General features: G+C 47.2%; 1 protein-coding gene across 3 annotated transcripts in view; it reads left to right on the forward strand.

Annotated features, from left to right (window-relative positions):
• chd5 (chromodomain helicase DNA binding protein 5) overlaps positions 1 to 12,863 on the forward strand; it is a 103,393-nt gene that overhangs the window by 66,245 nt on the left and 24,285 nt on the right. For all 3 annotated transcript variants that reach the window (XM_069918614.1, XM_069918616.1, XM_069918615.1), the window contains exons 22-27: positions 4,800 to 5,028; positions 5,641 to 5,810; positions 7,222 to 7,396; positions 11,008 to 11,094; positions 11,188 to 11,276; positions 12,583 to 12,716. In XM_069918614.1, the coding sequence (XP_069774715.1) occupies positions 4,800 to 5,028; positions 5,641 to 5,810; positions 7,222 to 7,396; positions 11,008 to 11,094; positions 11,188 to 11,276; positions 12,583 to 12,716 (884 nt within the window). The remainder of the gene's footprint in view (positions 1 to 4,799; positions 5,029 to 5,640; positions 5,811 to 7,221; positions 7,397 to 11,007; positions 11,095 to 11,187; positions 11,277 to 12,582; positions 12,717 to 12,863) is intronic.

The raw sequence follows: 12,863 nt of genomic DNA on the forward strand, positions 1-12,863 counted from the left end.
GGATTGTGTGGGTGGAAGAGGATATGTGTGTGTAAGTGATTGTGTGTGGGTTTTTTGTGTATGTGTGGGGAAGAGGCTGTATGGATTGGTGGAAGAGGCTGTGTGTGCGTGCATGGAAGAGGGCGTGTGGGAAAGAGGCTGTGTGTGTGTGGGTGGAAGAAGCTCTGTGTGGAAGAGGCTGTGTGTGGGTGTGGAAGAGCGTGTGAGGGGGAGAGGCTGTGTATGTGTGTGGGGAAGAGTGTGTGTGGAACAGGCTGTGTGCGTGGAAGTGGTTGTGTGTGTGGTAGAAGCAATGTGTGGGAAGTGGCTGTGTAGGAGTGTGGGAGAGGCTTTATGGGTGATTGTATGTGTGGGGAAGAGGCTTTGTGGGTGTGTGTTTGTGGAAGGGGATATGTGTGTGTGTGGGGATGAGGCTGTGTGTAGGTTGGTGGAAGAATCTGTGTGGAGGTTGGTGGAAGAATCTGTGTGGGTGTGTGTGTGGTAGAGGCTATGTGTATGATAGTGGCAGTGTGGGTGTGGAAGCAGCAGTGTGGGTGCATGTGGAAGAGGCTGTGTGGGTGCGTGAGAGTGTGTGTGGGAAGTGGCTGTGTGTGTATGTGTGGGGAAGAGGCTGAGTGTGTGGGGGGAAGAAGCTGTGTGGGTGGAAGTGGCCGTGTGGAAGAGCGTGTGAGGGGGAGAGGCTGTGTGTGGATTAGTGGAAGAGGCTGTGTATGTGTGTGGGGAAGTGGCTGTGTGGGGGTGGAAGGAGATGTGGGTGTGTGGGGAAGTGGCTGTGTATGCATGTGTAACTGGCTGGGTGTGTGAATGAGGTTGTGTGGATGTGTGTATGTGTGGGGAAGAGGCTGTGAATGTGGGTGGAAGTGGCTGTGTGTGTGGAAGTGGCTGTGTGTGTGGAAGCAGCTGTGTGGGGATGTGTGTGGATGGATGAGGCTGTGTGGGTTTGGGGAAGAGGCAGAGTGTGGGGAAGTGGCTGTGAGTGTGTGGTAGAAGCAGCTGTGTGGGGGTGTGTGTGTGTGGATGGAAGAGGCTGTGTGGGTTTGGGGAAGAGACAAAGTGTGGGGAAGAGGTTAAGTGTGTGTGGGTGGAAGTGGCTGTGTGTGTGGAAGCGGCAGTGTGTGTGTGGAAGGGGATATGTGTGTGGGGAAGAGGCTGTGTGGGTGTGTGGAAGGGGATTTGCGTGTGTGTGGACATGAAGCTGTGTGTAGGTTGGTGGAAGAGTCTGTGGGTGTGTGTGTAACTAGCTGGGTGTGTGGAAGAGGCTGTGTGTGTGATAGAGGCTGTGTGAGTATGTGTGGGTGGAAGAGGGTGTGGGAGAGGCTTTATGGGTGTGTGTATGTGGGTGGAAGAGGCTGTGTGTGTGATAGAGACTGTGTGGGTGGAAGCAGCTGTGTGTGTGTGTGTGGAAGGGGATATGCGTGTGTGTGTGGGAGGGGATATGCGTGTGTGTGTGGGAATGAGGCTGTGTAAGTTGGTGGAAGAGTCTGTGCGGAGGTGTGGGTGGAAGAGTCTGTGTGTGTGTGTGGATTAGTGGAAGAGGCTGTGAGTATGTAAGAGGATGTGTGTGTGGGTGAAGGAGGCTGGTGAGTGCGGAAGTGGCTGGGTGGGTGCAGAAGCGGCTGTGTGTGGAAGTGGCTGGGTTTGTGTGGAAGTGGCTGGGTTTGTGTGGGTGGAAGAGGATGTGTGTGTGTGTGGAGAAGAGGCTGTGTGTGGATTGGTGGAAGAGGATGTGTGCATGTGTAACTGTCTAGGTGTGGGTGGAAGAGGCTGTGCGCGCAAGGGGCTGGGCGGGCACGCGCAAGGGGCTGTGTGCAAGTGTGGAAGCGGCGGTGTGTGTGTGGAGGAGAGGCTGTGTGCATGTGTGGAAGCAGCGGTGTGTGTGGAGGAGAGGCTGTGTGTGGATTAGTGGAAGAGGCTGTATATGTGTGTGGGGAAGTGGCTGTGTGTGTGGGCAGAAGTGGCTGCATGTGTGCGAGTGGCTATGTGGATGGGTGTTTGTGTGAGGAAGAGGCTGTGTGGGAAAGTGGCTGTGTGGGTGTGGAAGAGGCTGTAGGGATGGTAGAGACTGTGTTGTGGAAGAGACTGTGTGTGGGGGGGGAAGAGACTGTGTGGAAGTTGTGTGTGGGTGGGGAAGAGGATGTGTGTGGGGAAGAATCTATGTGGGGGTGTGTGAGAGGCTGTGTGGGTGCAGAAGCAGCTGTGTGGGAGAGGCTGTATGGGTGTGGGGAAGAGGCTGTGTGTGTGAAAAAGAGTGTGGGTGTGGAAGAGGCCATCTGGGTGTGTGGGGAAGAGGCTGTGTGTAGGTTGGTGGAAGAGGATATGCGTGTGTAAGTGGCTGGGTGTGTGGAAGAGGCTGTGTGGTTGTGTGTATGTGTGGGGAAGAGGCTCTGTGGGTGTGTGTTTGGAAGAGGCTGTGTGGGTGGGTGGGTGGAAGAGCCTGTGGGTGTGAGTGGGAAAGAGGCTGTGTGTGTGGAAACAGCTGTGTGTGTGGTAGAGGCTATGTTTCTGTGGGTGGAAGAGCATGTGTGGAGTAGTGGAAAAGGCTGTGTATGTAAGAGGATGTGTGTGTGGGTGGCTATGTGTGTGTGTGTAAGTGACTGGGTGTATGGAAGAGGTTGTGTGGCAAAAGAGGCTGTGTGTGTGTGTGTGTGGGGAAGAGGCTGGGTGAGTGCGGAAATGGCTGGGTGGGTGCAGAAGTGGCTGTGTGTTTTGAAGTGGCTGGATGTGTGGGAAAGAGGCTGTGTGGATGGGTGTGTGTGTGTGGGTGAAAGAGGCTGCGCTTGTGGGGGGGGGGGAGCGGCAGTGTGGGTGAGGAAGAGGCCGTGAGGGTGTGTAGGGAAGAGGATGTGTGTGTGTGGGAAAGAGACTGTCTCTGTATGTGTGTGTATGTGTGTGGGTGGGAAAGGGGCTGTGTGGAAAAGGCTATGTGTGTGGTAGAGGCTATGTGTGTGTGGGTGGAAGAGGATATGTGTAAGTGGCTGGGTATGCATGTGGAAGAAGCTGGGTGTGCGTGTGGAAGCAGCTGGTTGCATGGAAGAGGCTGTGTGTGTGGATGGAAGTGGTTGTGTGTGTGGAAGAGCCTGTGTGTGGGTTTGTGGGAAAGAGCCTGTGTGGGTGGCTGCGAGTGTGTGTGGGGAAGAGGCTAGGTGTGTGGAAGCGGCAGTGTGGGTGTCGAAGACGCTGTGTTTGCATGTGGAAGAGGCTGTAGGGGTGGTAGAGACTGTGTGTGTATGAGGGGAAGAGTCTGTGTGTGTGGGTGGGTGGAAAAGGCCAGGTGTATGTGTGTGGAAGAGGCTGTGTGGGTGGGTGGAAGAGGATGGGTGTGTGGGTGGAAGAGACTGTGTGGATGTGAGGAGGAGGCTGTGTGGGTGTGCGTGGGGATGAGGCTGTGTGTGGGTGGATGGAAGAGGCTATGTGTGCGTGTGGGGAGGCGGCTGTGTGTGGAGGCATGGTTAGCACCAGCAGGCCACGTTCGAATTCAGCACTAAGGAGTTTGTATGTTCTCCCTGCGTCTCTGTGGGTTTCCTCTGGGTGCTCCGTTTTCCTTCCGTCCTTCAAATCGTACAAAGGTTGTACAGGTTCGCGATTCTTTATCTGGAACCCTTGGGGGACAGTGTGTTCTGAATTTCGGATATTTCTGAATTTCGGAAAGCCATATTTAAGCTCACCTGAATTGTGCTGCCGAATTCACCCCCACCCTCCTTCCAGTCGCCCTGCCGTCTCCTCCCACCCCCCTCGCCCGTCCAACTCGCTCTGCCGGTCTCTCGGCGCCCAAGATGCACTGCCGGTTCCCCTCCCACCCTTGGCCACCTGACCCGTGGTGTTGGTTTCTCGGCCGCCTGACTTGCTCTGCCGGTCTCCCCTCCACCCTGCCCCTTGGCCGCCTGACCCACGCTGCCGGTCCCTCGGCCGCCTAACTTCCACTTCCGGTTCCCCCCTCCCCACCTTGGCCACCTGACCCACGCTGCCGGTCCCTCGGCCGCTGACCTGCACTGCAGTCTCTCAGCCGCCTGACTTGTGGTGCCGGTCTCCCCCCTCACTCACCCAACTCATACTGCCGGTCTCCCGGCCACCCAAATCCCTCTACCGGTCTCTCCCCCTCGCCCGCCCGACTCTCCCCACTTGCCGGATTTTGGAGCTTTCCAGATTTTAGATGTCTGGAAAAGGATTGTGTACCTGTAGGTCAATTGGGTGGCACGGGCAAAAAGGACATGTTACCGTGCTCTATGTCTAAATTTTAAAAAATTTTAAATATGTTTAAAAAATAAATAATAAAATGGGGAGCATTTCAATGCAAAAATACTAGAAAAAAGTGAATAAAAGTCACCTTAATGTTGCAGGATTCTCAAAATTTGAAGTGGTTCACCAATGTTCTTTTGGATGTTTAACTATCTGGGCTAGTAAACAATATCCAGTTAATACTTAATTGTCACGTGAACAATCCATCATTTATGTGAAATTGAACCAGAAATGCAGAAAATATCCAACCAACATCAGCTCAGAGATGCCCAACATATACTGGTATTGCCACTTTAAACCATGTTGTATTAAGCATTTTTAAAAAGTCTTACGGTAAAACCTGACTCCCCCTCATACCTTGCAAGGCCAGTAGAGAACTATTTTGTGCCCCAACCTCCTGACCCTGCATAAGGTGAGAGGACAGGAACATTGACTCGGGAAGGGGAAATCATAACATCCAACGTCTTCAGGCTGCTTTCCTCAAACAAGGGCAGCCTGTTGCATATTCTTGGGCAGTGGGTCAGTCTTTTGTCAATGAATCTTACCCAGCCTCTCTTCTGTAGGCATTCAGCCGAGCTCATCGTATTGGCCAGAACAAAAAAGTGATGATCTATCGATTCGTGACTCGGGCTTCGGTAGAAGAACGCATCACGCAGGTGGCCAAGAAGAAGATGATGCTAACTCATCTGGTGGTGCGGCCTGGGTTGGGCTCCAAGTCCGGGTCAATGTCCAAACAAGAGTTGGATGACATCCTCAAGTTTGGCACAGAGGAGCTCTTCAAGGATGATGAAGGTGAGGACATGAGGGGAAGGAGCAGATGTGTGGCTCCAGCAGGGTTACTTGCTGCCTTGTTGATCTGCATCCTAAGTGGTCAGAAGTTTAATGAAGCCTTTAAAAAATATCATAACACACTTGGAACGAGGCTAACCTGTGATGTCATGCTGCATCCTAGCCCCACCTTTCCATCTTGGATTGATATTTTCTTACCTTAGAATGTAGACAGTGAAGTAACATGCATGGATCTGGTTAATGTGCTGGGATTAGGTTGGGAGCTGGTTTTCAACTGACCCTCCTGATTTCAATATTTTCTATAAGTTTGTGTAGCAAGTGATTGAAAGACCAGATGAGATGATTCACTTCCTGCTGCGGTGAAAGGTCTCTGTGTTGGAATAAAGATCGCAGGGGGTAGATTTAAATGTTGAGATTTTCCTGCACATTTAAGCATCAATCTTGGCAATGGAGCAGAATGCCAACGGGAAAAATGCCCGAGTAAATTATGTAATTGTAGAGAATAACCAACAATGATGGAGTGCTGGGAACCATGCCAGTCACAGCACAGATTGGTAATTCCAAGGATTGCACTGAGATACAGAGATAAAGCTGAGGGGTCATTTAATTTTCCAGCTGAGAAAGAAGCTGAGGAGATGCGAATGATTCACTACGATGACCGCGCCATCTCAAAGCTGCTGGACCGCAATCAGAATGCAACCGACGACGCTGACATTCAGAACATGAACGAGTATCTCAGTTCCTTCAAGGTGGCTCAGTACGTGGTGCGGGAGGAGGACGAGCAGGTGAGAACTTTTCCTTCGGTGTCCAAGTTAACCGAAGCTTGGTTGATATGGACTGAGTGGCAGGGTGTGGGGTGCAGGTGGGAGTCTGTGAAGAAATCATCACGTGGGGTGGAAGGTCAAATTGGTTGTGAAATTGTGGTTTCATGTTCAGCTCCAGTGTGGGCGTGCAACCTTGTTTCTCCTTTGAAATTTTTAAAGAATATAACATTAAATGGACCTTGGATTTCCTAAAGTACTTCAAAGGTATTTAAATATGGTTTTCATTGCAACGATAACTTATTAAGTTATCGTATACTTGAGTAATAGTATACTTTTTGGGCCAGAAATCACGTATTTGTTATTTGTACGGCACTGATTTACCACAGCTAACAAACAAAGAATACACTCACTTGTTTCTTTCACAGCACACCATGAAGGCGACTCTTTTTTAAAAAATTCACTAGACGCAACATTACATCCTTCAATTCCCCAAACACTACCCTGCTAAACTCCTCTGCCCTTCTTATTGGCTCACTGCCACACAGTTGGTCCTGACACTCTCACTCCTCATGCATCTGAGATTCATCACCCATCAACGCTTAATACACCCGTGCATGCACACTAATAACCCCACCTGTCGCATCACTTGCGTCATCACCAGTGGCTGGCACTGCTTCCAACGAAGGCAAGTACATGACCGCAACTCATTTTCCATATCTTGCGTGTAAAAGTAGACCCCCCCCCCCCTATTTTTGTCCCCGGCTGCCCGCCCATTTGAACTGATGTCCTGTCTGCAGATGCTCGTTCTAGTTGGGTGCTCACCGGAGTTTCTGACGGCCCGGCTGCCACCCCTCCGGGTTCCCAGCACCCTGAATGCAAACTTACCACTCATTCCCAAGCTCCCGATGCCTTGAATAATGCAGGTACTCACCGTGGTCAAAAAAAGTCAACTCCCAATTTTGGCCAGAAAAATTGGTCCCCAAACTAAACTATTACACGAGTTTTAAGGTCTTCTCTGACCTCTATCTGAGTAATGTCCTTTGGGGTGGAACAGTTAGTGTAGTAGTTAATGCAGCACTAGTGACCCGGGTACAAATCTGGCGCTGTATGTAAGGAGTTTCTACGTTCTTCGTGGGTTTCCTCCCACCCTTCAAAACATGTGTTGTTGGGGGCGGGGTTGGCATGGGCTCGTGGGCCAGAAGGGCTTTTTTTCTGTGGTATATAAATTAAATTAAAAAAAAAGATATTAAAATTTTTAATGAGAATTAAAGTTATTCGGATAGAATGAGTGGGCATTGCAGTAATGCATCTCAGCAGATAAATGAATACATTTTACTAGATGAAAAGTGATCGTTGGGGTGGTTTTAAAATGAATCTTTCATGGATAATTTTTGTAGTGCAGCTGATCTATTGATAGCCTTGCGATATTTAGGAGGAAGTTGAAAGAGAAATCATTAAGCAGGAAGAGAATGTGGACCCTGATTATTGGGAGAAGCTTCTGAGACATCACTATGAACAACAACAAGAGGACCTCGCCAGGAACCTTGGCAAAGGCAAACGCATCCGCAAGCAAGTCAACTACAATGATGCTTCCCAAGAGGACCAAGGTACTTGGGTGGAAACCTGGGCGGAGGGACAAGGAGAGCTTGCGATAGGATACAGTAACACACGTGGCTGTAATTCCAGATTTGTGTGCCTGAGGACTGTGAACCGATAGTCTGACTCAGGATTGGACCAAACTGTTGATGGGCAGCTTATTTGTTCAGTTTATTAAAAGATATGCAAATAACCATTGTTATTTACCAACAGTTGGCATAACGGTTAATGCCACGCTGTTACAGCACCAGGGAGTTGAGTTCGAATCTTGCACTGTCTGTAGGGAATTTGTAATTGATCCCCGTGTCTGCGTGGGTTTTCCCCAGGGGCTCTGGTTTCCTTCCACCCTTCAAAATGTACATGGCGTTGTAGGCCAATTGGATATAATTGGGTGGCTTGGGTTGGTGGGCTGAAAGGGCAAATCTAAATTTTAAATAAAAGCTGGTAATGGTTGCAGTGGCCATGAAGCTACCAGAGCCCCATCAAAAACCCGTCTGATTTACATTGAAATGTGACCACATTGTTGATTCACTAACTTAGCTGATGAAACGTTACATTAAGGCTTCCTCTGGCAAATCATCCCCCAAACACGACACTAAAATATGTGATTTAAAAAACGAGATTGAAAAATCTTTTTCCCTTTGTTCCATTCAATCTTAAACCCTCTTTGGTCATACTTACAGTGGAATGTAACAGGGCTTTTTCTGCCCTTGGGTTCTTAGAGCCATACAGCATGGGAACAGCCCCTTTGGCCCAACTCTTTGATGCTGAACAAGTTGTCTACCTGAGCTAGTTCCATTTGCCTGCATTCCATTTCTTTAAACCTTTCTTATCCTTGTAAGTTAAAATCCCTGTTAACCGGGGGTGGGGGGTGTCACGTGATTGAGTAGCAACTGGTATGGTGAAACCAGCGCTCCCCAGAGAAACACTTAAAAAGTGGGGGGGGGGGAAAAAAACAAAGTTGTAACAAAAAAAATACAGGAAACAGGACAAACATTGAAAGAAAGAAAATGACTCTGAAAAAGGAAAGAGTAGCAACGAACAGCAAAGAAGAATCAAAGAAATCACCAGAAAATAAAAAAGGCCTTACCTGCACGTCAGAACCTGGAGCTCTCCTGGGTAACATAGCTGTGAAGTCGGCAGGTGAGCTGTATCAGGGTGAGTGGGCGTAGGGCGGGCTCCAGCAATGGCTGACTGAAAAAGAAAATGGAACACAAATGCGCAGAACGCATTCCAGTCAAGACATTGTACAGAGCAGTCATCTCAACGACAAGGAAAGCAGGAGAAACGGCCTTGGAAACGGACTCTACATCAAGTGAGGATACGGAGCAAGAGTTAAAAGACTTGGAAGTGACACAGAAAGTACAGAAAAAAATTAAAGGTAAAAGCCAAAAACAAACGGTAGACATAAAGTACTTTGACAATCAGATGAGTGATGATGGAAACATTAATGTCAGAAATCAGAGTTAATAGAGAACGTGCTAGAAGCAGATATTAAAATTCAACGTATGGAAAATATAAGGGATATGAAAAAGCAATGTGAAGAAGAAAAGAGAGTGAAAGGTGTGGAAATGGACATGACTGTCTTAAAGGAAACAACAGAAGGAGTAAAGAGGTCAGAAAGACACAAGATTTACTGGACCAGAAAATTGACATTCTTGAAAATTTTAGTAGGCGTAATAATATTAAAATACTAGGCCTGAAAGAAGATGTGGAAGGTACGGACATAAAAGGATTTCTAAAACAGTGGATTCCACAAATTCTGGAGACGGAAGAACTCCAGGAGGAAATAGAAATTGAAAGAGCTCACAGAGCTTTGGCCCAGCAGCAAAGACCACGTTTGGTCCACCCTGGTCAAGTGATTAAGGTATCTGACAAGGGAAAAAAATATTAGTGCTGGTGGCCAGAAGAACAAAAGCAATTAAAGGTCCATTGGAACATAATGGGAATAAGATCTTTTTCTACCCAGATACAATTTTTGAACTTTTAAAGAAATGCAAGGAATTTAACCCAATAAAAGACACATTATGGAGAAAAGGTTATAATTTTGTCTTGCAGCACCCAGGGCAGATAAAACAGACTGTTCGATGACCCAAGAAAATCTTGAGACTTTGTTGAACTGACAAATATTCAGCAACGAAGAGAGTGATTGACAGAACTAAGAGACAATTAAAGACAATATATATGTCAATATGTTTGGAGGTTAACCGGTTGATTAATAGCTGGTTTATATGAGAACTTGTTTGAGTTTATAGAAAATAAGTTATAAATTCTCTGGGGTAAGGTCTGGGGAGGGACGGTCTCCTGCAAAAATCAGTTGATAATTGCGGTTTATACCGCAGCCCGTTGTGGTTGTTCTGCAGGTCAGCAAGGTGCAACTCAATAAGGGGGATTTTCCGTTTTCATTTTGACAGTTTCTTAGTCTTGTTTTGGTTTTTAACTTTTTCAGGGTGTTTGTGTCAACATGTATAGAAATATATTTTAAATTTACAAATGTGGGAGAAAGAGTTGGAGGGTGCGAGAGGGTGGTAGGTTTAAAAAAAAGGGCTAACGGAAAGAATATGTTGAAGTTTATGACTATTATTAATGGAATACATAACCAAATCAAGAGAAAAAGGTTATTGAGATCACTAAAAAAGGAAAAAAATAGATAATGCATTTGTACAGGAAACTCCTCTAACAGAAGAAGAGTATCGTAAATTGAAGAGAGATTGGGGTGGGTCAAGTGGTAGTGTCTGCGAGCAGCTCCACATGTTCACCACTCTATGTTTGAAAGCGTTACCTCTCAGGTCCCCTTTTAAATGTCTCTCCCTCTCACTTTAAAACTCTCCCCTCTACTTTTAGACTTCCCTTTCGTGGGAAAAGGTTATGATTTATCCATGGTTTCTTGATTGTGTAATCCTCTACAAGGTCATCCTTCAGCTTCCTATGCCTCAGGGGTAGGAAGCCTCCACCTGTCCAGACACTCCTTGTAACCCAAGCCCTCCAGTCTCTATAACATCCTTGTGAATATTTTCTGTACCCTTTCTAGCCTAAGATGTCCTTGTAGGTGACCAGAACTCCACACAGTACTTCACATGCAGTCTCACCAATGCCTGTGCAGTTGTAACTTGATGTTCTGTCTCTTGTACAATGTTTTAGCCGATGAAGCCAAGTGTGCCGAATGTTGCTTCGCTAACCTGTCTGCCTCTGTGGCCGCTTTCGAGGAACTATGGATCTGTATCCCCAGGTCTCTGTTCCACCACACTCCCCAGGGCCCTGGCAGTAATTGTGCCAGTCCTACATTGGTGTAACTTACTCAAGTTGAATCCTGTCTCCCATTCCTTGGACATTTCCCTGGTTTGTTCAGATCCTGTTGTAATCTCAGATAATATTTGATCTTGTCCACCATGCCACCATGTGATGGGAAGACTGGTGGGAGGGATGGGGATGGGGAGACTTCTGGAGGGGGGATGGGGTGAGGGGAAAAATGGGAACTGGAGGGAGGGAAGGGAGAGGATGGGGAGTATGATGGGGGAATTGGCATGGGGATCCTGGTTTTGGGGGGTGGATGTGTGGGGTTCCCTCTGTTATGGCTGATCCGTCATGTCCCTGTGTCTGTCCCCCACTTCCTCTTTTGCAGAGTGGCAGGATGACCTGTCGGACAACCAGTCTGAATACTCAGTGGGGTCAGAGGATGAGGATGAAGACTTTGAAGAGAAGCTGGAAGGTAAGAGTTTGGACGTGGCCCCCTTTTGTAATTTCACCTTAACATTGTGAGCTCAGTCTCCAGATGATCGATTCCTGAATTTTTGTCTTCCAGCTGGGAGACGACAATCACGGAGGCAACTTAAGAATGAAAGAGACAAACCTCTTCCACCATTACTGGCTCGAGTTGGTGGGAATATTGAGGTAAAGTGGCTTCCTTATACTTCCAATCAAACTGTGACCACAATCTGTCAGGAGAGGTGTGACAGAATTTCAATGCAGGGTAAAGCTTTCTCAATGATATAATCTCAAACACTGCTGAGGCAGATAAAGAGGGTTTAAAATTGTATGAAGAAAAACATAAAAGTCTGCAGATACTGAGGTTAAGGTAACAACAATGTTGGAGAAACTCAGTAGGTCCAACAGTGAACTTCATGTAGCAAAGATAGATACATAACCAATGTTTCAGGCTTGAGCCCTTCTTCAGGTTATGCCAAAATGTGGGCAGGCGTCCGGTTATAAGAAGGTGGCTGGGGTTTCGAATGTGGTGCCTGAGAGGTGAGCAGAGACTCCCTCACATTTAAGAAGTGTCTAGATCAGTGGTTTTCAAACATTTTCTTTCCACTCCCATACCACCTTAAGTAATCCCTACGCCATAGGTGTTCTGTGATTAGTAAGGGATTGCTTAAGGTGGTATGGGAGTGGAAGGAAAAAGTTCTAAAACCACTTGTCTAGATGAACATTAGGCTATAGTCCAAAGACATGGGATTAGAATTGTTGGAGCTTGATGTGGATGGGGTCTGCTGTTGGTGAAATTGCATCCAAATTCAGCTCAACTGTGCTCTTTATTGTACCTCTGAGTCACGTTAAACATTTGCATCCTGAGGGGTAGGGATAATGTGATTGTATGAAAACCAAACTAGGCCATGCCCAACTTGTCAGGTGCATTGCTTTGGATACTTCCCCAGCCCGAAGACAACTTGAGGCTAAAACGAAGAAACTTCTTTTAAAAAAAATTCCTCTTGAATGCCTCCATGTTCGATCAGAATTGGTCCAGTTTAACGCACAAGAGTGCTGCTTTGTAAAAAGGGAGAATCAAGAAATGGTCCATTCCCATTGGCAGAATCTGTCATTACCACAACCAACAGCAATTCATCCGAAAAATGCCCCGATGAAGGGCTCAGGCTCAAAATGTTGGTTAGTATCATTGCTGGATAAAGAATGGTGTTTGACCTGCTGAGTTTCTCCAGCATGGAGATTTTAATTTTATGCTTCCGAGAAGTTTTGCTTAAATCCAGGCTGCACTTAACATGTCCTAACACTCCTTTCACTCAGCTAAAGGAAGACATGGAATGTTTATAGCATGGATTGATTGCTAGAAATTCTGGCATGAAGATGTGAGGGTCTGCTCCAAGTTTAGAAATTCAGAAGCGTGACTAGAGGCAAGAAGGAATAAAAATTCCTGACCTACCTTCCTCTCCTCGTGTTGGTTAATCCGATCTATGTCTAGGTTCTTGGATTCAACGCTCGACAACGGAAAGCCTTTGTGAATGCCATCATGCGTTGGGGGATGCCACCTCAAGATGCTTTCAACTCCCACTGGCTAGTGCGGGATCTCCGAGGGAAAAGTGAAAAAGAGTTCCGGTACGTTTAATAGAAGTAACTAAAAACTAACCATTTAAGATCCCTCTCCCTTTAATCTCTTACGCTTCTCCCCAAACTCTTGCATGGTCAGTTCTTACTCCCACTTCCCTAGAACCCCATCTTCCCGATGTAGCCTTCACACTTTTT

This window comes from Narcine bancroftii, chromosome 2 (assembly GCF_036971445.1).
Source record: "Narcine bancroftii isolate sNarBan1 chromosome 2, sNarBan1.hap1, whole genome shotgun sequence".
Taxonomy (NCBI): domain Eukaryota; kingdom Metazoa; phylum Chordata; class Chondrichthyes; order Torpediniformes; family Narcinidae; genus Narcine; species Narcine bancroftii.